This window comes from Pocillopora damicornis, chromosome 9, assembly GCF_964200805.1.
Source record: "Pocillopora damicornis chromosome 9, jaPocDami1.2, whole genome shotgun sequence".
In the NCBI taxonomy this organism is placed as follows: Eukaryota; Metazoa; Cnidaria; class Anthozoa; order Scleractinia; family Pocilloporidae; genus Pocillopora; species Pocillopora damicornis.
This window is the reverse complement of record NC_142678.1, coordinates 474513-502177: the sequence shown is the minus strand read 5'-3', so window position 1 is coordinate 502177 and position 27665 is coordinate 474513. Positions and strand designations below refer to the sequence as shown.

The following is a 27665-nucleotide window of genomic DNA, read 5'->3' as shown; positions in this document are numbered from 1 at the left end:
ACAATTCCTTTCATAAAAATAAAATACTAGTCAGTAACTCTTATAGGCAAAACATTTGTGATAACACTCGCCTTCTTAGACTTACCCCTACCCCCTTAATTCGTTGTTTTGACTATGTAGATTGCGGGCTCATAAACAGAAAATCAAGATGGCGGCCTGAAAGGCATTATTTCAGCTGATTCCACGAAACTCTGTAAAGTCTTCTTGCGATGGTGCAATCTGCACTTGAATCAACTTTGTCTGTAAATGAGACGTACATCTAACCAGCTGATGGTGACAAGCTGGCTGAGATATGTTTGGATCTCTTTTTGAAACCGATGAAGAAGGATCGAAAAACAGTAAATCAGGTACTACTGGCAGAGTTTCCAAACAGAACAAGCTGAACTGGCCTCCTCAGCCAAGAGGGGTAACTGGAATCTGTGGTCTGCAGAACCAAGGAGCCACGTGTTATTTGAATTCTCTACTGCAAACGTTATTTTTCATTCCAGAATTTAGAGGTAAATTTGATATTTGGCCTCAGAACAGCAGACAGCTTGGGATCGAAGGAGAAAAAAGCTTGTCACGAAAGTATTCGATACTTCCTTTTTTGATAAAAGAATTGATAACGTAGGTGAATAAATTTTCCAGTGGTCATTCCACAGGCTGCCCTCAAACGTTAGGATGGAAGAGTTGTAGACTTCCGTCAGTGCAGAAAATATATCTCAAGCTTAAAGGGTCATACTTTTCCACTGAGGTTTATATCCGCACACCCTTCACCAAGGATAGTCTCGAAAGAAGTGGGAACATTTTGGATTTTTCCCAAAAATATTTCAATTTCTTTATTTAAATGGTGATGACTGACAGTTGAGGGATTCCATTTCTGTCCTCTGTTGGAGGGGTTGAAGGAAAAGAAATAGAATGTCACTAGAAATGTTTAACTTGTATCGAAAAATGATTTTTTTGGCAGCACTTTTGTATGAAATGTATTTTATTATCTCCTTCTCAGATGGGCTTTTCCGCCTTACATCAGAAGATTTGAGTTATGATCCAAGAGGTGGGACTTATCCCAAGGTAGAGTGACACATTCAGCATGTCATAACCATATATTGACATAAAACTAGTTGAAGCAAGGCACTCACATTGAAATTTATTTGTAGCATATGCCTTTTCTTGAGTTATTCTCAGTATATATGAACCATACTGTAAACAGTCAATCAGATTGCTATCATAATATAATGTATTAATGAATGAAATGAAAAACATTTATATCTCCTTCTCAGGTCAGAGTGATACCACATCAGCTTCAGAAATTGTTTGCCAAGCTCCTTCTGCTTGATCAAGACAGTGTTAACACTTCTCAATTGACAGATAGTTTTGGTTGGACTGGAAATGAGGTGATACATTATTGGAACTGACTATATTCTGTTTGAGAAAATTACTCCGAGTTCTGGTGCTTCATATACCCAAAGTAATGTTACAGAGTGATTAAGTACTAAAGTTACAGGCATAGGCCTAGTTCAAATTCTTAAACTATTCCAATTATCATTACAATTTCTTTGCTTTTTCAGGGATTTCAACAGCATGATGTTCAAGAATTAAGCAGAATCTTGTTTGGCGCCTTAGAATCATCTCTTCTTGGTACCCCTGGAGAGGCTTTGATTAAGAATCTGTATCATGGAACCTCTGTAACAAAGGTACATAATCTGAGATCTAACTCCTCTTACAACTCCTCTCTATTTCAAGATCATACTTGCACATCATTCCAGACTGAACTGGCTTTTAGGAACAGCTAAATTTAATAATTTAATTTTTTTTCAAAATTTTATCTCTTACACTGCATTCTTGACCTGAGTTGCTCCTTGTTGGCATTTTTCTTTGTTGGATAAGATAATATCCACTTTGTCATTCTTACTGAATTTGAATTACATTGATTGGCAGGTAACTTGTCAGGAATGTTGGCAAGTCAGTGAAAGAGAGGTAATGACATTAAAGTTTATGTAGTTCTATATTATCTGTTAAAAAGAATATGAAAGACACGCTTGCCATGATCTTGAGGAATGTTTTACCAGGACTGAAAAGCTGTACCCCAATTCTGCTAATGTATACAATTTCAACTATATTATTTGTATTTTTAGGAGGATTACCTTGACCTTCCATTGGTTCTCTCTGGGTGCAAGGACTTGCAAGAGAGTCTTTCTATGAGTTATGCTGCTATGGAGATTTTGGAGGGAAGAAATCAGTATAAGTGTGGATCATGTAACAAGCTTGTCAATGCTACAAAGGTTTGTTTTTAGAAACAGACATACCCTGCTGCAACTTTATTATCACTATCGGTATCATCTTCATCATTATCATTATTACCATCATCATCATCAGAGTTCCAGAATATATCTCAACATGCCTGTTGATAGTATTGAGTGTTATTAATTTACAGCTGCCATACACTTTCACTATAAATGCTTTTATTAATCCCAAGTACCTACAACTAACAGTGCCACTTTAAGGCATTTATGGTGTCTCCATGAATAATTATTCTGTCAAGGTAATGTTTTTCTCTGTGATGCTAACTTTTTTTTCTCTTTGACCAGGGCAGTAATATAAGAACCCTGCCTCCCATCCTGACATTTTCATTGCTGAGGTTTGATTATGATTTTCGAAAAGGCGAACGAGTTAAGGTAAGTTTAAGATAACATTTGTATTCCTTTGAAGGTGCAGACTGATAAACATGCATTGACTTATATTCCAAGTTTCAATTTCAATTTTCTAGCTTTTTTTTTACTTCTTAGAGTCATTCTAAGCTTAAACATTCATATCATTTTTTCCCATTCCCTCTCCTTCTCTTGCTCCCCAAATTATCCTCTGTTACCAGATGATGAAAAGTATATTTTAGTTTCAATTATTTTTTTGTGGGATTTACTACACCATTGTTGTCTTTCAGGACTGTAAGAGATACTCCTTTCCAGTCACACTAAACATGAAAGATTTTTGTGAATCTAGTGATGCTGTTGAAGCAGATCAAGAATATCAGTTGTTTTCTGTTGTTATTCATGGGTAGGTTGCTGCAGTTTACTCTTTTATGCAATAAAATTAATCTCAGAAGTGGTTGATATGAAATTTCTCTCCACAATTTCAATACATTATTCAGAAACCAGGCAAGGAGAATAGACAAACCTATTACCTAGATGGTGTTTCCTTGATGAGACACCAAATTCCTTTAACCTATCCACAAGGAAGTTTAAGGAATGTGAATCAGAAGGGAGAAAACCAAAGCAAACCAATCGAGGGAGTGAAAGGGTTTTAATGCCTGTTAAAGCATTTTTTTAGTAGGAAGTTTCCTGTTCCCAAGAGTAAAACTAAAGGGGGCTTTCCTCGAACCCTCAGGGGCTCCTCATTTCCTTGTTAAAGATGCCCAAACAGATTCACTGTCTCATTTGTTGGTGGTGTCTTGTGAGTGAGGTGTGCTAGGGGAATAATTAAAATAAGATTCTTAATTATAGTTTTTTTGGTCTTAATTAAATGTGAAATAGATGCCATTATGTTATTCAAATTTAGACACTTCCCTTACTTATTTTCTCTAGAGGAAGTTGTTATGGAGGACACTACCATGTGTACATTCGTGATGTTGAAGGAGTACGAACCTGGCATCCACCTGTAAGTAACTGTGAATCATAATAGTATAATTTGAAAAAATTCAGTGAAATAAGTGTAATCACTCTATTGTTTGAGCCAGGGCAAGTCATAGTGTATGATAGTTTGAACAGTAAATTAAAATTATGTTTTTCAAGGTGAAGAAGCAAGTGAAAGTCGTTAAAGAAGATGATGGTGGTGAGAAAGATGTCATCAACTGTGGGAACCCTGTGGACCTAATTACCAGTCTACTGAAGAAGCTTGGTGGTGCTGCATCTGTCAATCAGTTATGTCAGGTAAAAACTTAAATTCATGTTTGTTTTCAAGTGGACAAGCTGTATTGAGCATTTCTTTAAATAAATTTGCTGTTTTTCTCAAACACATTCTACTTTGTAAATTTTATGGATAGTATATGTCAAAGGAAACAGGGATTTCTTGGAATAAGGGATTTAAAAGTCAATATGGACCTCTAACAAAGGTATTGTTGTTACCCTGTGCTGTTGTATTTTAAGGGATAACCTACGAGTTTAGAATTTTATATTTACACAGTGACTACATGTGTTATGATTAGTGAACTATTAGCATGCGCTTATAAATTCCTGTAAAACCAGCTCATAAAAAAGAGACAAGATTGACTGAGAAAAGTTAGTTACTGAGCAAAGGGGAAATACAAAGGTTTGATTTCTTTATCTCCAAGCCAAGGAAAAACTGTACCATTTTATTATGTAACGTCCTTGTAACCTTGCAATTAAATTCTCCTTGAGAGCTAACCAGTATCATGAAAACAATTTTCCACCCAGTTTTTCAAGAAAAACTCTGATGTGTTCAGGTTCAGTGATGCATCAGGTTATGTTTCACTACAAAATGGTATCCATGAAAATTCCAACAAAACATCACTAGCAGTGGTCCAAGAACAAGGGGAACCAGGAAAACTTGTAGATGATGTTCAGAAAAGAAACTCCCAACCTGTATTGGAAGGGTAGGTTGACATTAAAAATTGTTTAAAAGCTCATTTGAAAAGGTGCCTGGGTTAATTTTCCATACATGTTTTATGCTTGTTGTTAGTGAAAGTTTGCCTGAGCTTGGACATTGCTGGTTTGATATAAATGATTCAAGGATATCCTGTATACATGAAAAAGACCTCCAAAGTCAGTTTGCTGGAAAGGAAAGTGCTTACATGCTGTTTTATAGGAGAAAAAACCTTTCTGCATGTGTGGAAGATCCAGGTAAGACAAACAAAGCTATTTGTTGCAGCTGTCTTTTTGTTGTTGTTGTTGTTGTTGTGGATTTGTGATGGATGATTATTTATCTTATTTTTCTATTTACAGCTCTCTTGGTCCCTGCTCCAATTAGAGCTGAGGTTGATAAACTAAATGAAGATTTGGTGAGGCAAAGGTGAATCTCTGAGAATAAGACATATCATGAAACCTATAACATGCTGACATCAAGTTTAAACATACACGAAGTCAACATACATTCAGTGGAAACAGATTTAGTGGATCTCTCTTTAGAAATTAACATTTAATTTAGGGAGTTCTGTACCCAGTTCTGCTTAACACAGGTTAAAGTCCTGTGCATGTCAATAAATATGGGTTTTACTTACTTAAGATAATACAGAACTAACAAACTTGTACCCAGTTGAGAACAATAAGGTGAATCTATTCTAGGAGAGACTGCCTAAGATCAGAATTTTTGTCTTCTCTTTAGGAAAGACTATGACTGTCATCTAAATGAAATTTCTGTTAGTGTGCATTTTGGAAACAACTATACAATAACAGACAGTGTTCTGCAGATCAAACAGGTAAAATGAGACTAAACTGGTGAAATGAGATCATTAGGGAAAATCTTAAGGTGCAAACAAAGACTTGGGGAAATTGTATGGCTGTTTTGGCCTTGAAATTTGAAAATGTGTTTTGCAGGTTGGTTATGATGAATCATCTGCTTTTTGTACACTTTTAGGGAGTATCTGTCAAACCACTGATTATATCATTGGACAGAAGAAAGTCTGTAAATGATCTTTTAAAAACTGTTCTTAAGGTAAATGACAATATAACATACCAAAACTGTTTTTTTTTTAAACTACCTTATTGTTTCACACTTTTCGTGGATAAGTCTAAGTGCGAAATTGTGTGCCAAACTTTCCATTATTTTCAATTTTGATTAATTTGTTAAGGGTTAAGTTTTGTTTGTTTGATTATTTGATTTTGAAGCTTGACATGCCTGGAAATGATGCAGAATGTAATACTCTTCACATTGCTCGACAATTACCATCAGGCCTCCATCTTTTTGAAGAACTGACGGGTAAGCTCATGTTTCAAGGCAACTTTTTTTGTGGTGAAACAAATCTGATATGATTATGAATGAAGTTTCTGGGCTCCAAAAAATTCTTATGTTCAACAGTCTTATGTTTTTTGCAAGAAGAGATAAAATATCTGTAGGGTTTTGTTATTGTGTGGAGACTGCAAATGAAAAGGATTCAGTGGAGAGCTCCAGGAGTGTCACTGTGTGATGTTCGTAAAGACACATCACCCATAATTAAAGGGTATACATCTTTCCACCCAGACACTGGGCTCTGATTTAGAGGAGAATGGGGGCAGAGGCAATTAACTGTTGTCTTTGAACAACTTGTAACTTTGTTTTTCTGGAGGCTTTTACAAGTAGGGAACCCCAGATCTCTGAGACCTTCATTCATCCAGTGATTCTCCTCAAAGAACAACTTTGTGTTGTTTGAATAGCTACAAGCAAACTGTCAAGAAGAGCTGAAAAAATGTCAAGGGGGAGAGGGGTAGCTTGAGATGGACTGGCATCCTGTCTAGGGGGGTGCACAAAAGGTCCTAGATGCTTCATGTCAAGCAGGATAGCTCCTCTGGTTTGTAAGCTGACTTATCAAATCACCTCACTACAGAGTATCCAGAAAAGTCTCTTATACAAAGTGGAGTGAGTGGAGGTACAGATGTATTCCTATGGAATGGGAAAGAGGTAGAGGTTTCATTGTAAAACATATATCTTTTTCTGTTTTCTAAATCTATTTTCAAAATCTATTTGTCTCAGGAATGACACATACAATGAGTTAGTGCTCTTATTGCCAAGCAGAATTTCTCAAAGTTGTAGTGTTGTTGATTGTGGTAGATCATTTGATGAGTGGATGGAATTCTTGTCTAGCCTCTCAGGAAATAGCTATGGAGGGCATTTGTTGTGCCTATCAAGGATCATCCCAAATTGCATAGCATTGCAACCTTTTTCACCTTGTAGTGGACATTTTAAAGCCTTGATGTACCATGTTGCATTCATCATTTTGTCATCACAGCCAAAACCTTCTTGATCTGAATGTTGCTCATTTTCTTTTTACTTGAAGATTGATGGATACTCAGTGTATCCTGGAGAAGACTCGGCACCAGTGCTGCTAAACATAACATATTCCACATGTCAACTGCAAGATACAATGGAAATTCAGAAGCATTTTAGAAAGGATACTACAGTGGGAGAGATGAAGGTGTGTGACGAATTATAGAATCTGAAGATAAATTGATGGTTTCCATTATTCTCACACTAAGTCTATATTCATGATCGTAGGCGGCGAAGCAGGAAGGGGGATAGACACAAAAAGTTGGGACTCACCCCCACCTCCCTCTCCCCTCCGCCCTTACGCTTCAGTGTAGAAATTATTGCTAACAGTAGTGGTATGCAGGACACGTGTCACACATGAGGTTTTGAAACGCTTCGCCACTTCTGATAATAGTCTGTGATTTTTTTCTCCCAAATGTTGATAAATCTAAGAGACTGTGTTGATTATTTTTTTACCAATTAATTTATCTTTTATGTCAGATTATGATGAGCAATTTTGTCAGAATAAATTTTCAAGATTTGCGTCTAAGCTGGGTGAAGTCAAAAGGTATGTATCTGAAACTGACGTAGCCTGTTTCAGGTGTTTAGAGGGTAAAGTGGAGCGTAAACGGCGCACTAGCAGCGGAGGTTTGGGTTGGGTCAAAACCCGACCCAAACCTCTCTCGTATTTTCACTCCTTTATTTTTACAAACTGAACCCCTAGACCAGGCTTAAACTGAAGGTTTGACACAATATTCCATTAAGATGACTGCAGTTTCTTTTATGATCCTTTTTGTTCTTCCGTTGAAATCGTAAAACTTTACATGTCTGTCATATATTTGGCTGGCAAACTTTACACAGATAATTTTTCTTTGTTCTCATGTACCTACTTACAGGTAAAACCAAGCAAATAATGCCTATAGATTCTGATCAGGTAAGTTTTTGAATGCCCCGTTTCCTTAGCTATAGTCGCCAAAGGTAGTTTGAGGACCAAGTCGTGGTTTGGTTTTGTAAGATCATTCCTTAGTTTATTATTTTAAGTGTCCGCTACAGTTCTCTGTTTTTTTGGCTTTAGGATGGTAACACACTGCACGAGATAGGTCTACAAGACGGCGATCAATTGGTGGCTGAAGAAAAGGAAGGATTGAAGTAAGGATTCTTTGTATTTATTCTATATTTTTCTTGAATGTAGGATCCTTCAATTTCTTTTAACAATTATTGCTATTTTTCGTAGATCCAGTGAACAGGGTCCGCCTAAGTTAGCCACTGAAGAGAAGGAGAAAGCTTCTAGTCTGATGTCCTTTGTGGTGGAGAATAGATGTTTGGTGAGCTGTTCAACGCTCGTTGTTTGAAAACGAGAATTACCATTGGTGTTTTATCGTCTAATTTTCTTCTCAGATGCAGGAGTCTAAAGAACAGATCGACAATGACAGAAGTACAGGTTGGCCAGTTTTGTCCGTCGAGATTCATAAAGAGCAGGTAAAGAACTATATTATTAGTTTTCTCGATCGTTGTCATGTAATGCTTTATGAAATACTGTCTAGTCACTTTCCTCCTCCCCCCTCCCCTCCCCTCCCCCCAGACCTCTCAAACTGGGGTTCAGCCTGCTAAACAGGTTTGAAGGTTGGACAACGTTATCCAATGGATGAATCTCTATCCGGTGGATGGCGTAGAACGTTTTTCAATCACGTATCCACTGGATAGCAATTTATTTGTTGGATAACGTTGTGCGCCCTTTAGACAACTGGGCCCAGGCCACCGCGTCTCCCAATTTGGTTTAATTACTTTCTCTTGTTTTATTAATTTTTTTTCCGAAACAGACTGTTGGTGATCTCAAAGCCAAAGTTCTTGAACTTGCAGACTGCAATGGTATCTCAGGTTGTACATAGTGTGGATATGCACAAGTTTGTTTGAAATTGATTCTCTTGTTCTTCAAACTGGGTGAACAGATAATTCAGAAGTACTTTGTCACGATGGTCTTTGAAAGCGGTTGAATAAGCCATCTTATTTTTTTTTCTTAAATTTTGCGCACTGAATTTCTACGTTGGTCTATCCACTGCCTACTGACCAATTATCGTTTTGTTTCTTGTTTATCTTAGAAACCGCTTGTCGTTTACGGTCCGATAGCGATTGTCAAGGTCTTAGTGCCCCAGGTAAGTCATTGATCATTGTGAGAAGATAGGGGCCCGCGTACCATACACAGAGTTTGTGTGTGATTTTAAAATCCGACAAAACTCAGATTATAATGTGGAGTTTCTTTTAGTAAAGATAGTTAAATTTTTCGAGACATATCTTGTTTTATGCCATTCTGAACACTAAAAAGTTCAATAGTGTGCCATATAATGGGGATTTAGGCCACAAATCACCCTTGACTCTGTCTACTTTTAGGAAGCTGGGGAAATCGTGAAGTTCACGCTTTCTACTCTTTACGAGGGCTTCTATGTATGTGCTATAAAATGAACGAGTGAAACAGTTACGGGTGCTGTAACTGTTAAAGAGACGATATATATTGACCGTAAATCAAGAAATCGTTCCATTCATACAGCCATGTACGGCTGAGTTGCTTCAGAATTGACTTCTTATTATGAAGGGAGCAAAAGTATTGAGTGAAACAGGTTTAAGACATTTAGGAGTTTTCTCTGTTTATCTATGCCTTTCTTCATCAACTATCAGTGTATGAACATGAAACTTTGGAGGAGTCGTGGCTCAATGAAGGTCAGCGGCTTGTATTGGAGCATAAGCCCCCTCTCCTCCAAGGAGAAATTATGATCCGTTACTACGTATGTTCCCCCATACATACCAGCAGGAAAGAAGAGGAACAAACTGTGCTTAAATCGTGCACCATTCGTGAGGTAATTCTCATCCATGTGTTAGTGTTAAAATATCTAACTTATTAAAAAAAAAACATGAAGAATCTGCTTGTTTCTAATTTCCTCCAGTGTCTACAACTGTTAATGGAAGACTCCAACCTGCAAGGTTAGTGTATTCGTTTTGTTTTTCCCGACTTCTGTATCACGCAAACCACCGGCTAGCTTGGAGCAATTTCAGTTGAGGGTTTAAAGTAATCCGGGATTACTTTGGCTTTAGTTTACTTTGCTCTGTGATTGATTCAGAAAACTCGCGCTGCCCTCTCAACCAATCAAATGCAAAAGTAAAAACAATCGCGACTGGTTGTGACTCCCGTTTTCCCGCGCTTCAAGCAGTTTGTTTGTTTTCACTCTGAATCCTCATTGGCTGGTAGTGATATTCAATTGTGTTTTGATTGGTGGCTGTGATAACTTTGGTTTCGGTTTTTCGACACCCGGTAGAAAGCTGCTGAATTACGTTATTGTTAAAACTCCATGTTCTGGGTTTCAGAAAGCACCGAGTTTCTGTTGACCTATTAAGTTCCTTTTTGGAATTTGAGTCTACTGGTGATTACCTAACCCTTGCTCTAATCAACATTTTGCCAAAATATTTCTTTGTTTCTTTGCTTCTGTTTACTGCTTTGGTAGGGATGAGCTGGCATTTAAGAAAAACTAACTGGATCGGTGAACCAACTGACCTGTTAGACAACGAGGTGAGAAGTCCTCCTTATCGAAGCTCTGTTTACAAAAAACTCACATTGAACTTAACTCAGACTCAATTCATCGTATAAAAGAACCCGTAAATTCGTATAATTTAATTCAATTGTGCATGCGTCCTTTGCATCCGCCCCTGAATCACACATAAAGGACACGAGATTTAAGAGAATGACCTCTAAGTAGTAGTTCTTGATTTTTTAAAAAATTCTCCTTGTCAGCACCTTAGGAAATGTATAGAGAAAAGTGTGAAGAGTTTACACACTGATGTTAAGGTGTAAAAGTTTTATAAATGAATTCCGAGCCGATAGTTGAGATGCGTTATTCCAAATTCTAACTTTCTTTACAGGAAGAAACGCTGGAGAATAAAAACATTAAAAATGGCGACACTCTTATCGTTGAAGAGGGAAGGCTTCCTCCAAAGGTTAAGATTAAAATAAACCATATGTACTTCAAACGCATTTTGCTGTCATTTCGTGTAAGAGGCAGTTCTTTTTGTGTCATAAATAACTTTTCCTTACTATCTGTTCCTGACAGGGGTTCATTCGTCTTAATTTATGGCAAAAAAACAGTGGGAAGGCGAAAAACCAACATTTTGGAGGAGTTCTAAACTGGATTACATCTGGTGTACAAGGTAAGATGGTGACCGTAAAATTGATTTTTTCCTTGAAAATTAACACACTACTTTTTCACTCTAAGGTCTCCTTGGTTCATCCACGGTGGAGACTTCAGGGAATGATGACAACGCAAAGGTAGGAATATTTATTGCAAATTTGTTGTTTATTTGTTTGTGTATGAATTTCTTTAAAGGGGACAATTGTCCCATGTCAATGCACAAATGTTGGACACAGTGTAACTTAAGGCAGACCGGTTAAGACGCAGGCAGGGAGAGAGACCAACTGATTCGTCAGCTGACAGACGGACTCACAGGCCCACTCACCAATAGACAGACAAACCGACCCACCAGTAGACAGACAGTCAGACAAACCCACAGACCAATTAGACAACAGACATACAGACTGAGCGGCCATCAGACACTGGAACAGACAGACTGTCTAACAAAAAGACAGACAGACTGACACAATGATCAGCTAACAAACAGATAGCAACTAACCGATCAGCCAACAGACAGACAGACCGGCCAGTCAACAGACGGAGAGAGGAAGACAAACTGGCCAACAAACAGATAAATAGGCAGACTAACGGACAGACCAACTGACAAACTGAAAGATAAACCGACGGATAAATGAGTGAGTGGGTAGTTGACGAGACAATTCATTCGTTGTCCCATATATAATCTAGAATCCCTCAATTCCTAAGGACGACGGCCAAGAACCGTTGTAACGTAATAAATCATAGTTTGATTTTTATCAGGGTAGCGATTCATTGGAACCTTTGGGTGATGTGGAGATATCCAAGGAATCTTCACTGTATGATCTAAAGCTGCAAATAAGTCACATGCCGCAGGTTGGTACTAAAGTCTTTCTCAGCTATGCAACAGTTTCAGTCTTACCAATAGCGTCTGTATTCATACTTTGTTATCCTTCTTTCTTTTTAAAAAAAACTGCTCTTTGATTGCCAAACCTCTTGAAAGTCGAATGTTTACCATTAATAGGCCATAATACGTACACGAATAACAGCCAAGTTAGTCTCCGCTGACCAATTTGCCTTGAATTTGCGAATAAAATTAAAAGTCAATTAAAGTAAAAGTCAGTATCGGAGCAACTGCTCAACTACCCCTCCCCTAATCCAACACTAACCTTAACTTGTTATCAGTTGACTATTGTCGGGCTAGGGGAGGGGTAAGTGCGCAGTTTCTGAGATGCTGACGTTGGTCCAAAGTATCAGACACAGTTAAGTCAGAACATGATGATTCCAGGGAACTAATAATCAAAAAAAGCTTTTCTGTATCTGCGAAAATGGCAATTAAGGCGTCTCCTCATAACTGTGAAATAAGTAACAAAAACACTTTTGGAGTTGTTCATCGTCTTCCTTTGCAGCTATCAGATCACGTGATCCCGACACCTTTATTTGTCAGACTTCAGGAAGTCGTGGACAATCAAGCAACACGAGTTCTTAGAGGAACAAATCTAACATTGAGGTTAGACAATCTCTTTGTTTATTATAAGAGCAGGTTTCAATCGTGTTTCGAAAATAATTCACAACGAGATTTGATTTGTGTAGAAAACTCGTGCGATTCTTTGACCCAATAAGATTTACTTTGATTCCTCATCGGCTCCTCGTGATAATAGTCAAATAGTCGCGATTCTTCAGAGCAAACTGGTATATTGCTATTTCAGGCAGCTAAAACTGACCTCATCTACTCAGCTTTCTGTGTGTGTTCTTCAACACGAGGAAGATTTAAGGTTAGTAAGAAATATACCGCTTCATGTCCTTTCCAGATTCAAAGGTGCGATTTGCAAAACAATCTTGTAAAGTACCACCGATGTTTCCATTTTTGTCTAACAGTTAATGTTAATGGATTGCTGGTCTAAGCGATATTCATTCTGTGAAATTTTTATGTAAGTTCTTCTGCAGTGCTGTTGAGACTAAAGAAAAGGATGCCACGAGAGAGGTGTTACTATGATCAACAAGAGGTAATTTAGCTGCCATGGTGCATTGATACTTCTAACTAGGCTATCGTAACCCTTTTTTTCCTTATTTTTTTTTATTTTCTTTCGTACGGTTGGGTTTGAAAACTCGCACCACCAGAATTATCACATATATTTTCCCGCGCTCGTTGTGTTTTGCATGCACGATGTTCTTTCCTCCAGTTCTCACTTGTTGATGGTGGACTTAACGCCTGTAGTGATTGGTCATAGTAAATAGACGTTGCCATTGGTTCAAAAATCTCGCACCTGAGTTTCGGAGCCAATCTTCATTGAATTGCAGTTTGATGTCAGAGGCGACAGAAGCATTGGCTCTGGTTTTGATATTTGATGTTGGATAAATACTATTTTCTGTCTTGTAAGGTAATATTTGAGCCGCCAGGAGGTGCTACGCCCGAGGCCTTACATTACTTTGTGGGCAAAATTTGTGATATTCCTCTTGAAAAACTTAATGTGGCCAAATATCTCAGAGCCAAATATGAATGGTTGGTCATCAAAGACACCGATGGAACTCAGGTAAATTCACTTTTCAAGTTTAAGTTTCCTGTATTACAGATATTACAGCGTCCTCTCTGTCACAACTGCACCAAGAGACATATAGCTATCACAGTGTCAAATACAAAGAATATGAAAAAACCCAGTCAGCGCCACTCCTGCACAAAAGTGTTCTACCATGCAATCGTTGTTTTCTCAGGAAATCCGTGTCAAGTTTTAAATTTACAATACTTATTTCATTCTTTTTCAACAGAACAAGAAAAAGGGTCGGAAAAAGAAAATCAATTTGCGACAGTCTCCTGTTTATCTTCAAGATGGAGATGTTATTGGTGTCAAGGTAATGTTATTGTTTTAGTCACACTGAAAAGTTCAAGCTCGTTCTGAGGGTCCGCTGTCATACTCCCTTGGTCTTTGTAAGTTTTGCCAGCGTTATAGCGACTTGTAGTGTCTTGTAGGGTTAGTATTATGATGAAAAATCTATACCACAAGTTCCTCCTCAAAAAGCACGATTACTTCTTAATCCATGAACGTTTACGAAAAACGCCAATATTCGACTGTTACCAGTTAGGTATTATATACTTTATTCAACTTTCTTATTCGACTGTTTTTGTTTTTCGAAATCTCAAAGAATTGCCAATCCGATTCGGAAGACAATGATGATTTCAGTACACCAGCAGATGATGAAGGAAAAGAAAAACTTAAAAGGGAAGAGGAGGAGAAAAAGATGAGGTAGACAGAATTTTATTTCTTGACGTTTAATGCAATTTTCAATTGTGTCGAAAATAATCCGAGATTGCATTGGTTATGCTTTACTTCGCTCTGTGATTGGTCCAAAACATCCGAGCCATTCTCCCAACCAATCAAATGCAAAACTGACCAATCACGAGTCGGTCGCCCGCGTTTTCCCGCCTTTTCCCGACTCTAAGAGGTATTTTCCTTTCTTCCGATTAGCTGATGAGATTACTTTGGTTTTGATTTAACGACACAGTCAAACAGCGCTCTACTCTGATATTTCGCCATTCTGACATATTCAGTTTTTTTGGTGTCTTTTAGGAGAAAAGAAAAACGGGCAAGACGACCTGAAGTTCCGCTCTGCATTCATGTGGATGACTTTAGATAGCATATTGACCGATCCTGACAAACCGATAAATTTCGACCGGTTCATTTTTCATTGAGCTTCGAAGTAATCCGAAGTTGCTTTTATTTGTTTTACTTCGCTTCATAGTTGGTCCAGAAAACTTGCACGACTTTCTCAACTAATCAGACTCAAGACTGAAACCAATCGTGACTTAGAGACCTCCGTTTTCCGCACTATGAGCAGTTTGTTTTTATATTGAATTCTTATTGGCTTGTTGTGATATATTCCTTCGCTCTGATCGGCTGTTGTGATTATTTTTGGTTTGTTTTACGACAGTCAATCCAAATGTGCTCTATGAGGGTGGAGGTGGGGAGTGTGAGTTTAACATTAGTTTGGCCAGACGTTGAAAATCACACTTTGAACTTTGACAAATGGAACAACGCTTTCAGGATTCAACCGGACGTCCTAAAATTTTGCCAAAAATTTAGGCTCTAAAACAAAGGAAAGATTTTTGTAATACATAATTTAATTGCTAGCAAATTTGTGGCAAAATTACCTCTGTTTAAAACACAAGGGTAAAAAGAAATCATTCTATTGAAATTAAATTAATAGCACATCAATTTTGGAGCTGAATATGCGGACTTGTAACAGTACTTAGGCTTTACTGTGATCAAAATTTATTGTGTACTACAGTACTGATTGTCAGAATTTAAATTGCCAAATTAGTTTATTAGAATTATTTTTGAAGGTGACATTCTATGATTCCATCATGCTCAAGAGTAGAAATCTCCTTGTTACTGTATTCAAGAAGATTTGTTAAAATTTCATGTGTATGTTGTCCTAACAAAGGAGGTGCCCTAGGGAGCCCCTGACAGGTTTGTCCGTTGTACTCCACAGCGGGTCCTGAAAGCAAAATAAAATTAAAAAAACACACACTCGTAAAAAATTATAAGAAAATTATAATAATTATTCGTCAAGAATATCAGCCAAATCTATTGAGCCGTTGTCACTCCATGACACTCTAAAGAGCTTGTTACTTGAGTGGTTAGGCAATAGTTTTTGGAGCACTGTGTAGTCACCCAAATAACCTCTGACTATAAAAATAAAATACTGAAAAAGCTTAGTAACCTGGTATCCGAATCTTTCCTGCCGTGGGATGTTCTAACTCTTGCACCATTTTTTTGTATTTCACCTGAAAAAAATATACGTTTGACATGGTCACTTCCTCCAACTAAGTATTACACGCTTTTTACAGTTATTAAGAACCTTGCATACCATTTCTTCACTGTACCTGTGGATCTTCAAACACTGCTTTTATATTATTAATTGGTCCGCAAGGAATGCCAGATCCCTCAAACGCCTTGGCCCATTCCTTTGTTCCTCGTTGCTGAAAACTTAACACAAACAAGTAACGATGAATAATATCCTAAATTCCAATTGAGAGAAGGAGATAATACAGTTACTTCCTGTCATTGAATGACAACAGGATTGGTCTAGAAAATGCAAGACCTTTTCAACCAATCAGATGTAAAACCAATCGTGAATTGTTCACTTGCGTTTTCATGCATTAAATTAAGGGCAGTTAACATGTATCGAGACTCAGAGTTTCCATTTCTTTACGGTGTTATTCAATGATACTTAATGGAAGAGCACTTGCCAGTTGTATGACAACAACAGAACAATGTCAGTATCTGAGCAACTGCACACCCACCCTCCTCTAACCCACTATCAACCCTAACTTGATATCAGTCGACTGTTATTTGGTTAGGGGAGGGGTAGGTGCCAACAGATACCGACATTGATCAACGACAACTATTTAGTTAACAGAGGTCAGTAAGATCTTGGGCTCCAAACACAAGAATTTCCTCTTCCACACCCTCCCCCTTAGGTCTGGCTATCACAACAAACTTACCATTCTTTTAGCAAGGGAAGCAACTTGTGACGATTTTCGACTCGGGCTGCATTTGTAGCATATAATGGGTCATCAGCCAAGTTGTCTAAACCTAATAACTAAATCACCAAAAATGGAATCAGGAATTTTTTGAAATACCAATACAGATTAACACAGATTTTTCTGTTAGGAAGCATCTACATTTTTTAAAAAAGAATTTGCCATGAGTGTTTCTTTTTTAAGAGATAAATATCATTAGTCATTAAAAAAGGTGAAAGCAAAACATTTAAATAAACAAACAAAACATTCAGCTTACTTTGCAAAGTTTCCTAAACAATCCATCATTTCCAGCCCCTACAAGGAAGTGTCCATCACAAGTTTTGAAAGCCTCAAGAGAATAAGGGAAGGTCAGTATTAATTAATGAGGAGAAAAGCTAATAAAGTCAGGACATGAGAGAAGAGGCCGATACTCCTCACCCAACCCTACAAGTGCCTCTTTTCTCACTCTTGATACTGATCAAAGTTATTGCAGCTGGTCTCATCTTAAAAGCTAATATAATGCATATATCATGAGCCTTTGCTACCTTCTATAATGGCATGAAAAATAACTCTCTGCAAGTGATGCATATTTATTTTCTTACCTGGTATGGGACAATACTGTGGTGGGCAGTCCCATAGCGTCCAGTCTCAAACCCAGCATTGAGGTAACTTGTCCCAACATGGCTAAGCATGGCTATCTACATCATGGGCAGAAATATGATAAAGATACTGTCAGTCACATAGATTTACAAAACACAATTTTATCACTTGTCACTGTGTACCTGTGATGCCAGCAAGGAGCAATCTATTTTCTGTCCCAGTCCAGTTGTTTGTTTCTGTAGAAGTGCAGCCATTATGGCTCCATGTGCATACAGTCCTGTAGTTATGTCTGTTACTGCGATGCCAACCTTACAAGGATCACTGTCCTAAAAGGAGAGTAACAGTAGGGAAATTTTAAGCTATGTTTGCCAATGATGTTTATTTGCCAATTTTTGCAAATAAAGAAAGAAAATAGTTATAATGCATTTAGTCTGAAGCATGAAGGCTGCAACACACTCAGGAAAAAGTCACAGTGACATGTATCTCCTAAAAAAACACTCCATACAAGACACAGTGACATGTTCCAGCCATGGTCAATTTTTGTGGAAAAGGAAATTTTATTGTTGTGTTCTGATAATTAATGATAATGATTATCACTGAATCTTCCTACTTCACATGAGATGACTCTGTGCTAAAATTTGACTTAAGACTGGCACAGTGACTTGTTTCACAGCATGTCTCTGCCTTGAGTTTCACATGACCAGCTTTAGGGTGTTCAAGGTACCTCAGGGCCCGTTATGTGCATCAGTCCCCCAATACCTGACACCATGACGTCATATCCTGGCCTCTGATCATAAGGTCCCCCACGACCAAATCCTGTTATTGAACAATATATCAAGGAAGGTGCTGATGTCTTCAGCTGATCATATCCTAAACCCACTTTGTCCAGTTTTCCAGGTAAGTAATTTTCTACCAGAACATCGCACTTTGAAGCAAGCTGTCAAGTAAATAAGATTTAATGTTATATTTTTTCAAACAGATAGCAGAGAGTATAAAATGCTGGATAGTCAATTAATGCTGAAAATCCTCCTCACATGCATAAGATTTATGTACACTTAGGTGAGAGACAAAAAAGTTTGAAATAACACAAAGGGTGATTTCTGGAACCACTGGAAGACTGGAAGACCCTGTAAGCCCCTGAGCCTGACTCTTTGTCAACAGAGATTATTAAAAAAGTAAGTAAGGTGTAAGCAGCAAGGGTCTGGGTAGGAGTAACAAAAGTTTGCCAGTCTCCTTAGTCTCTCTCCTTCATTTTCTCACTCACTCCACTTTTTCTTTCATCCTTAGAAACTGATTGCCCACAAAAGGCTAAGCAAAGAAAAATAATCACCCTCAAAATGTTCACGGCATCTGTCAACAAGATGAGAAGGAACTTTAAATGTACACAATCAGATTAAATGTTACTAAGCCTGAATCTGCATTAATAACCAGTCAATTTACTGAGTGACTGTATGTAGTTAAGTCTCTCTTTGTGTACCTTTCTGACAATTTCTGTACCTTTGGGATCCTTGATGTTTACAGCAATGCTCTGGAAGTTTAAATAAGAAAAAAGTGTTGCAATTTAGGAAGGCAAGTGCAAGAATCATTAAGTTTTCTTTTTTAATGCCCAATAGACCTGCACTATCATATCTTGGGTTGAGTGATGTGGGTTGCTTGAATACATCCCTTAGTGGCAGTCATTAATGAACAAGATAAGATAAGTCTTTGACCTAATGAAGTAATGTGAATAGAAAAAAAATTATTTCAAGTTCAGAAATAGCCCCATTCCTGATTTATTGTCTTTTTTATAGAAATAAGAAGTGAGATAGCTGGCAAATACCTTCTTGTTTCTGTTTATAGAGAGGAAATATGTGCTTTCATTCTCACAAAATGGAGGAGCCCATGATCTTGTGTCATCTCCAGACTCTAAAATAGAAACACAGCGGTGTTAAAAAAAAATAAGTACATCCAGCTAAAGTATGACTGCAATGTGGGCTTGACAACCATACACATTCAAACACATGCATTCTTGTAGAAATGCAATATTGTTCTACCATCACAGTATTGCTTTGAACTTTCTCAATAAACCTTATATCAATTAATTCAAAAGTTGACATAAAAATAACAAAAACAATTGAAGACGCTATGTTTAGATTTATTAAACTATTCCAAATAAACAAGGGAATGGCTCTTTGGAGTGTTACCCCCCTCCTCTCAAAAAAAATTTTTTAAAAAAACAGAAATTTCCAGAGGGGGAAGAGTGGGGGGGGGGAAGGGGCAGACAACAATTGATCATATTTTTCCTCAGTGTGTACTCTGTGAGAATTATATGCAGCATCCTTGCAAGATTTTGGAGTTTCCTTGCTTCATTCTCTATGTTATGGCAAGAACCAAATAATTGTTTTATAAATTTCATAAATCCTGGAACGTTTAAATGCAACAGTTGGTTCATTGCATTTCTACAGAAGGAGACTCTAAATATAAGCTGATACCTGGAGTTGAGTGAACCAATCACCAATCAGAATACTAGAAATGCAATATTCAGAGTTATAAATTTGATAAATGATATTACCTGGTTTTTCAATTTTTATTATTTCTGCTCCTAAATCTCCCAGAAGCATTGTCATAAAAGGACCTGCAAGAATCCTTACCAAAAATAAACAATCACTTTCTTCAAATTTTCTCAATGTCCATATTTATATGCCAATCAAGATAAAAGAACCATATCTTAGAGTCTATAAGTGAATGAAATACCTTGTCATATCTAAAACTCTTACTCCTGATAGTGGACCCCTCATTATTGATCTTCTTTCTGTGTTAAAAGGACATAAGAGGAGGCCTAGGGATTACTGCACCAGACTCTACGGAAAAATTTCCAGGTTTTTAATAAATAATGGTTGATACTGGCTTATTAGATAACAATGACAATATTGTCAGTGCGTGTATTGTCATTGCGTGTATTGACTGAGTTCATTGTCAATATAATAACAACAATTACGATTTTCGTCATGTGCTGACAAGGGATCCAGAAACACATCCAGACAAAATTGCAGTAACTCAAGCATGTTTTTATTTTTGCCTATGCGTGTGCATGTAATTACTATATATGGTAAATGCACAGAGAAACCATTATGATAACAATAATAATAATAATGATAAAGATGATGATTACAATGATTGATGATTGGTAACAGTGAGGATAAGTGAACAATTGAAAGATAGATATATAGGCTATGATGGCCATAAATTGACTAGCCACAAATTTAACTTAACCGGTGTCATTTTCTCCTCTGTTTATGCCATATTTTTGCAACAGGCATGCAAAACTTTGAATAAAATCTATTAAAAATCATTGCTAATCTACGACTTGTCTCTCAAGAATATAGCACCCTCTTTTATGACATGATTAAGATATCTATGAAGTCAGTAAATATAGCTTACCAGCTTGTACTACTCTTCTGCAGACACGTCAATCAGCTGATCGACATGAGGAAATGATATAATTTAAAAGTAGTCATAGTAAAGACTCCATCAGCTGAGCGATAATAACAAAGTTTGTCGTGTAATTGTACTGTAGTGCATCGAAAACATTTCATATATTTTTATTTGAATATCCGCTGACTTACAGCCTCGTATTGCATTCTGAAAACAAAATGGCGACAGTAGATGTAATAACAACAATCATAAGAAGAAATAGGCCGGGAACCAAGGCTGCTGTAAGTTTTCGTATTATTTTTACTGTTTAAAATAACTCAGATGACTCTATTTGCTTTGTTTCTTTTTTTCACCGAAGGGTTTTGAATTGCGAGTATACACAATATTAGATACACGAGACATGTAGTGACACGAGTTCTTTTGAAAAAAAACTTCTCTTTTTCAGTACTTCGGTGAATGATCATTTATTTTAGTAAGATTTATAGGCTAAGTTGAGCAAACTACTTTCGTTCCTAATTTGCATAGCGTGGTTGCGTCGCTTACCTTTTCATTTTGTCAATGGTTTTTGCCAAGGAGCTGCGTAGAGCTTCAGTGGGCTACATGTTCAGTATATATCTGACCTAGCATCTGCGTTTTAATCCCAGGACATGTATGGCTGGCCTGATGAACCATTTGAAGAGATGGATAGTACGTTAGCAGTCCAGCAGGTACTGAAACATGGAAAGATGAGAAGCTGGATATCCCTATTCTTTGGGCCATAACTTTTGTAATATATAACATTTTATAACATATTTTATCAGAAAAGAGGCAAACCATCGATGAATTGTGGAGGCAGTGTGGCCAATTAATTAGGGAGCCAAACTTGTTATCTGATGACATTTTAGTCCTCCACATTGATACCCATAAGCTGGCCTCTTGTATTTAAGTGACCTGTGTTTCTTTCCTGTGTGGACCACAATGAAAACTACTAAGTCATTAGTAATTTTTTCACCTCTTCCCCCCTAAAACCAGTATTGTATTCATCATAGTGGGAGTGGGGGAAATTCAAAATACCCATACAAAGAAAAGATGCCTATAGGAATAACTCCTGTAAAACAGAACTGAAAGAAATACTCTGGTACACCAAGAAAAAGAATCTTAATACACTATGGGAAAAAAGCCGTCCCTTCCTTATCCTGCTATAAGGGACTATAAGAGAAACAGGCATTTTTTTTACCCTTTACACCCTAACATTAGTGTGCATGTTCTCCATAGTGTTTTCTATACCCTTCCTAATCAGTTGACAAGGAGAATTTGTTTAACCATGAAGAGCTTCTTGAGTTGTCTTGTTAATTTCCTTTATTCTTGTGACCTTAATAGGTGATTCAGCGATGATACTGTAAAGAGAAATTAGATGCTGGTCACTCTTAGGGTCAAGGGTTAAGTTGTTGAGAGGATTATATTTAACTATCCTTTTATTACTGTGCTTAGTATATTCAGCAACAGATCCGAGCAGATTACACAAATATAGAAGCAATTCTAGAGTCCCCTGAGGGACAAGATGAAGGAGTGTGGAAATATGAACATCTGAGGCAGTTTTGTATGGAACTCAATGGATTGGCTGTCAGACTTCAGGTAACTTCAGCACTGGAGAATTAAATTCTCCTCAAATCATGAGTACAATATCAGGCCTATGAATTATGAGAGTCAAAGAGAAAGTATCAATGCTAAAAAGCTTTCTAAATTTGTAAAAATAAATTGAAATTCCCTATACCATTTTAATACAAAATGTTAATAAAGACCAGACAAGTTGAGATCATTTGTTTGTCAATGGTTTACTTGACATAGCCATAATGAACTGTTCAAATGGACCAGGAGACAATTATCACCCAAATAGTAAAACTGCTAAAAAAAAAAAAAAGATGTTTTCAAGCAAATCTGCAAAGCAAAATGTTTGCTGACCTTTTTCACTGACTGTTGTTTACTTTAGTCTGACTGTACTCCTTCAACCTGCACACAAATGACTGCCACAGAGCAGTGGATATTCTTATGTGCTGCACACAAAACCCCCAGAGAGGTGAGACATTCTCAAAAGCTATTGAGGTTGTTGCTACTTTTTGTGATTGGTTCTCTTGATTTCCTGAGGAAACTGGAATAGTCGGATCAGAACATCCACATTGTTACAAAAGATCCTGATAATGTAATCATTCATTGATTCATGGATTGACAGACTAACTGATTGATTGATTGATTGGAAGATTGACTGACAGATTGATTGATTGACTGATTGACTCACCGACAGATTGAATGACTGATACATTGATTGATTGACTCACTCACTGACTCACTTAATGATTGCTTGATTGATTTTATTTGTTGATTTAAAACTGCGTTCTCCTCAACAGTGTCCAGCTATTGATTACACACGGCATACTCTGGATGGTGCAGCATCTTTGCTGAACAGCAACAAGTACTTTCCAAGCAGGTATTGTCATTTTTTTCTCCCTTTTAATTATCATGCTTGTACACCAGTGGAACAAGAGAGAACTCTTCAATCTGTTTTTGCACAGATGAAGTCTCATTTTTGGAGCTCTGTTTCTCTTACATGCAGCATCTACCAAGCTGACAACTGTAAGCAAGCTAGTCAGGAAGCTACTCTTCATTTTTTGCTCATGGCATGTTTCGCTGTTATTTTTGCTTTTTTATTCTCCCATCACAAATGTACAAAGAGCTCTATTTACTGATTTGTTGTGCTGTTGATTGGGAGGTACTGTGGCCTAATGGATTCAAGATGGGACCCTTAGTTCAGAGGTGTGGGTTCAGGTTCAAGTTCAGGGCTGGTCTTTGTGCTGTGTTCTTGAGCAAGATACTTTACTTTGATAGTACCTACTTCTATCTAGGAGTAAATATGAGTACTGGTGACACGTCAGTGAAATTTGATGAGATGCTTAAGTGGGGAAGGGGATAGCAGTCCATCCTGAAGCAGACATTACCTCCTGTTGCCCACAATGAAGCAGCATCCCATCCCATTTTCTCTTTCCAGAGTGAGCATCAAGGAATCTTCTGTGGCTAAACTGGGATCAGTTTGTCGTCGTGTCTACCGAATATTTTCACATGCTTACTTTCACCATAGGAGTATTTATGATGAGTTTGAGGTAATTTGAGTCTGTTAGTATTCCTAAGTATACTTTACAGTTCTAATTTTTGCAGCACTCAAGTTCACAACAAAATAAATGCACCAAATTGAAGGGGAATTATATACATATTTTATGAAATTCCCAGATCTGTTTCTTATAGTAATTTTTCTCAGCCATATTCAGTAAAACATTTATCTTTAAAATATTGCAAAGATCCTTCAGAAAGAAAAGAAAACAAGTGTTTCTATGAAGGGAGATCAACCTTTTTGTAATCAGTGATCTCTCCAGGTTTGTCAGTGTCTTTATGTCCAAATGTTATTCAAAAAAGATAGTCACCCTGGTCCAGGTTTTCAGTCAGTAAAATGACATGCAATAATCAATGGTGTTTGAGTAGTGGTAAAGCGGAAATGTGGTTCCCAACCCAAACATCCCACATTTTCACTGCAATCATGCCATTTACAATTGTATTTTCCTACATTTGGGTAACTATGCCTGGACCAGTCTACTGATTGAGGATCATTCAATACATGCAAGTTTTCTAAGTTTCTTTGTTTTTTATCTGCAGAATGAGACTCTCTTATGCAAAAGGTTTACAACTTATGTTCTAAAGTATGATTTGATGGCAAAAGAGAACCTTATTGTACCTATGGATGAGACACAGTCACCCCCACCCCCACCCCCACACCCACTTCCAGATGATTCCACAGATGAAACTGCAATGGACAGCGAAGCGTGAGTGATGAAACAAGAGTTTAAAATTCAATGGAATGGATATATTTCAGTGAAAGTGGCATTATGAACTGCTTTTCATTTTAAACAGCTTTGCTAACTTATAAATGCTCCTGGCCGCAAGGAAAGAAAAACTTAATGCAAGCAAATGTTTAAAGGATATTGAGTTGGGTGAAGATTTTAGCATGCAAAATCTTTGGCCAATGAAGGAGGATTGAAAAAGATCTATCATTTGTGGTTGATGAAACTAACCATCAGCAACAGCTGTACCACTCAAATAATTCTCTATTTTTTCTTTTATTTGTACATTTGATGTGTGTCAGAGAGAGTTCTTATTTGACAGCCCTTATAGGATTGTGATTTAAGTTCTATCAATATGTCTTTGGTTGTTACTAACTTTTTCCCTTGAAATAGGTCTGACTGTGTTTTTAAAACAAACTGTTAAGGTTTTTGCTTTGTAAACAGCAATTTTTACTTGATAGTACATTTAGACTAGTAAATCTAAAACAATAAAACAATGAAACTTCTTACATAATTTCTTACTGATAGCTTACAGCATCAGAATATTTATTTTCCTACAAATTAATGCTCTTCTAGACATATTGTATTCTTTAGTAAACCTTTATGACATTGGAGTAGTGAATTTGGTTTCTCAGTCCAAAAAAATTAACTAAAGAAGTTCCACCTTGTCTTTTCTGTTTTCCATCTAGCTGTTACCTTATCCTTAAATTATTAGAAGGTGAGATTTCAAAATGAGGCTTTGACTCAGCATAGCAGTACGTCATCCAGGAAAGTTTCATATATTTACATCTTTGTCTTTCTCAGGAAGACTTTCCTTTGTCGGTGAATAAGCATCTTTAATGGAAACATCATCTTGATAATCAAGGCTGGATTGCTTCTTTTCTTTATTCTTCATTAAATTCTTCCTTTTCATCCTTTGCATGATTATGGCGTAAATACACATGGCGTCTGGCTGTGAAACTTGCGGCTCCTCCCTATTGCTGTTTCTCTTTGTAAATACCTGAGTGGAAAAATTCAGTGTGTTAATCACTATGTCTAGGAACAATTTTCAATTGAATGCTCATAGTAATCCGGTATTCCATTGGGTTTGCTTTGCGTTGCCCAGTGATTGGTTGAAAAACCTTGTCGCCCTCTCAACCAATCAGAAAAACTAAATTAAATCCAAACCCGACTAATCGCAACTTGGTTGCGTACGTTTTCCCGCGCTTTAGGTAATTTGCTTGACTTGACTTTTTCATTGTCTTCTTGTGGTACTTTCCTTTGTTGTTATTGCTTTGGTTATCGGTTCAATGCACTCAAAACAAAAAGGACAAGTTTTGCATCGTGAGCGGGAATGTAAGAGTAAATGGAATGCGGTCAGTGATTTCCTTCTCGGCCGTTTGTAGTGCTGCCTGTCGATCGATTTGTTGGGCACGGTGGTAACAAACGGCAAGCAAGAAAATTACCTAACAAACGGCCGAGAAGGAAAACACTGACCGCATTCCATTTACTCTTACATTTCACCCTCACAACCACGCAGTTAAATCTATCATTCTTAAAAATTTTAAATTACTTCAAAACGATTCAGAGACTGGCACTATCTTTTCGCAACCCCCACTTATTTCATTCAAACGTGACAAAAACATAGGAAACTTTTTAGTCAGGAGTTCATTTCAAACCAATGACCAATCTGGAACTTTTAAATGCGCTCGCTCACGATGCAAAACTTGTCCTTTCATTCACAACGTAGAGAAAATATCGGGACCTAAAAGATCCATTAAGATCATTGATCACTTTACGTGTACCTCCGCCAATGTTATTTACTGCATAACTTGCTCTTATTGCAATAAGTTATACATCGGCGAAACAGGAAGACGACTGGGTGACCGATTCCGAGAACACCTTCGCGATGTGGAAAGAAATGACAAGGACGCATCCATACCAGTCGCTAGACACTTTAATCTTCCTAATCATTCTAAACAGCATATGGCAGTTTGCGGCCTTTCCTTACATCTAGGCAGTTCGGAAAGCCGTAAAACACTAGAACAAAAATTTATTTTCCAAATCGGCACCCTTAATCCCCACGGAATCAACGAGCGCTTTTCATTCAACTAATTTACTCCTGTTTTCTCGTCACCATATTCCCACCAATGGCGTAGCCCCACTTTCTGCATTTAAATCCACACTCAACCCACAATTCCTCTAATCGCTCTGACGAAGGGCTAACGCTCGAAACGTTAGCTTTTTTACCCTCTACGGTGGCTAATTTACGTTTTCAACCCAGTTGTTAACACTAAATTACCTGCTATACTCTCCCACCGACGCAGCATCAGTTTCTTTAGAAACTTACCCCTTTAATCATAAAACAACTACATGTAAAATTCACTAGTACAAATTAGTGAAAATTGAAATTATCAGTGGAAGTTTGAACTAAAAAGGAAATCCAACACCATTTGCAGAATTTTAATATTTATTTGCCCAGCTGAAAAGGCTTGTGAGACCTCGAATAATCACTGCCTCTTACCTCCTGTGTACGCCGTTTATTCCTCGGCTTTCTTTGCATCGAGAAGAAAAGTAAATGACATAAAACGCCCGACAACTACATCATGTTTACCTTATTTTGAAAATACTGGCCTCAAATCTCGATAAAACATGATGCCCAGTCTTGATTTTCTATGCTCATCAATTTGTGTTTTGTCGCTTTCCTTACTTTCGAAATGCGTGAAAATATCTCTGTTGTCTCAAGTGGCTTTTAAGACCTTTGCCACCAAAAAGTCGAACTATTCATCTTGTTGGACTTGTGAGGAATATCACTATTTTCGAAAGTCACGGCATCATTTAGGCTGTAGCTCGAGTCCCTACATTTATTGCCATAATAGATTTAATGAAATAACACAGATTTCTTACCTGAGACGATGTGTACACTCAGTGAAAACCCTCCAAACACTCAGCAAATCAAAGGCTTGGCAAAATTCAGCGCTTGAAAAGGTTTCAATGAAAGACAAAACGAGTGAAATAACTTGCCATTGGTCCTTTTAAGATGCGATAAACAGAGTGATTTTGACTTAAAGTGGACAACTGTTTCCTTCACTTGTACGATGAAAACAAAGCATACTCCTGGAAGCTGCAGGTTGCCCAGACAACACTGCTCCATATGGATAACACATTTTCAAATGTTCACGATAAATTTGTCGTGTTTTGGCA

General features: G+C 37.4%; 3 protein-coding genes and 1 long non-coding RNA gene across 8 annotated transcripts; 2 read left to right on the top strand and 2 right to left on the bottom strand.

Moving 5' to 3' along the window:
* The first annotated feature begins 122 nt into the window (after window positions 1-122).
* Window positions 123-15799, top strand: LOC113670226 (ubiquitin carboxyl-terminal hydrolase 40). The gene is made up of 40 exons (XM_027186332.2): window positions 123-497; window positions 986-1050; window positions 1260-1373; window positions 1548-1673; window positions 1918-1956; window positions 2115-2261; window positions 2568-2654; window positions 2918-3030; window positions 3558-3630; window positions 3765-3902; window positions 4016-4084; window positions 4407-4585; window positions 4672-4832; window positions 4935-5001; window positions 5314-5407; window positions 5566-5643; window positions 5817-5907; window positions 6512-6585; window positions 6962-7099; window positions 7432-7498; window positions 7827-7864; window positions 8006-8079; window positions 8165-8255; window positions 8329-8409; window positions 8751-8808; window positions 9030-9083; window positions 9604-9782; window positions 9870-9906; window positions 10425-10489; window positions 10840-10914; window positions 11028-11124; window positions 11190-11242; window positions 11865-11957; window positions 12491-12591; window positions 12791-12856; window positions 13018-13087; window positions 13463-13615; window positions 13848-13931; window positions 14223-14323; window positions 14648-15799. Exons 1-40 carry the CDS (start codon window positions 293-295, stop codon window positions 14712-14714), a joined length of 3762 nt encoding a protein of 1253 aa, XP_027042133.2. The 5' UTR covers window positions 123-292; the 3' UTR covers window positions 14715-15799.
* On the bottom strand, window positions 15181-20823 carry LOC113670225 (succinyl-CoA:glutarate CoA-transferase). Of its 5 annotated transcripts, none has more exons than XM_027186330.2 (13): window positions 20623-20823; window positions 19936-19993; window positions 19754-19827; window positions 19022-19107; window positions 18680-18730; window positions 17927-18139; window positions 17385-17528; window positions 17205-17300; window positions 16880-16951; window positions 16585-16682; window positions 15964-16066; window positions 15801-15864; window positions 15181-15575 (listed from the first exon to the last, which is right to left on the bottom strand). In XM_027186330.2, the coding sequence occupies exons 2-13, from the start codon at window positions 19977-19979 to the stop codon at window positions 15409-15411; spliced, it is 1212 nt and encodes a 403-aa protein (XP_027042131.2). In that variant the 5' UTR covers window positions 19980-19993; window positions 20623-20823; the 3' UTR covers window positions 15181-15408. The 5 variants fall into 5 exon arrangements, with proteins under 5 accessions (XP_027042131.2, XP_027042130.2, XP_089037993.1 ...); XM_027186329.2 differs by having other exon boundaries at window positions 19936-20042; window positions 20623-20789; XM_089181867.1 differs by having other exon boundaries at window positions 19754-19816; window positions 19936-20042; window positions 20623-20779.
* Window positions 20821-24991, top strand: LOC113670212 (MOB-like protein phocein). Its single transcript, XM_027186310.2, has 7 exons — window positions 20821-20897; window positions 21261-21323; window positions 22087-22230; window positions 22586-22672; window positions 23001-23080; window positions 23639-23750; window positions 24298-24991. The coding sequence occupies exons 1-7, from the start codon at window positions 20835-20837 to the stop codon at window positions 24466-24468; spliced, it is 720 nt and encodes a 239-aa protein (XP_027042111.1). The 5' UTR covers window positions 20821-20834; the 3' UTR covers window positions 24469-24991.
* On the bottom strand, window positions 24484-27581 carry LOC113670213 (uncharacterized). Its single transcript, XR_003446150.2, has 2 exons — window positions 27369-27581; window positions 24484-25482 (listed from the first exon to the last, which is right to left on the bottom strand). It is a non-coding gene; the product is annotated as an uncharacterized LOC113670213 (long non-coding RNA).
* Between the last annotated feature and the right edge of the window lie 84 nt (window positions 27582-27665).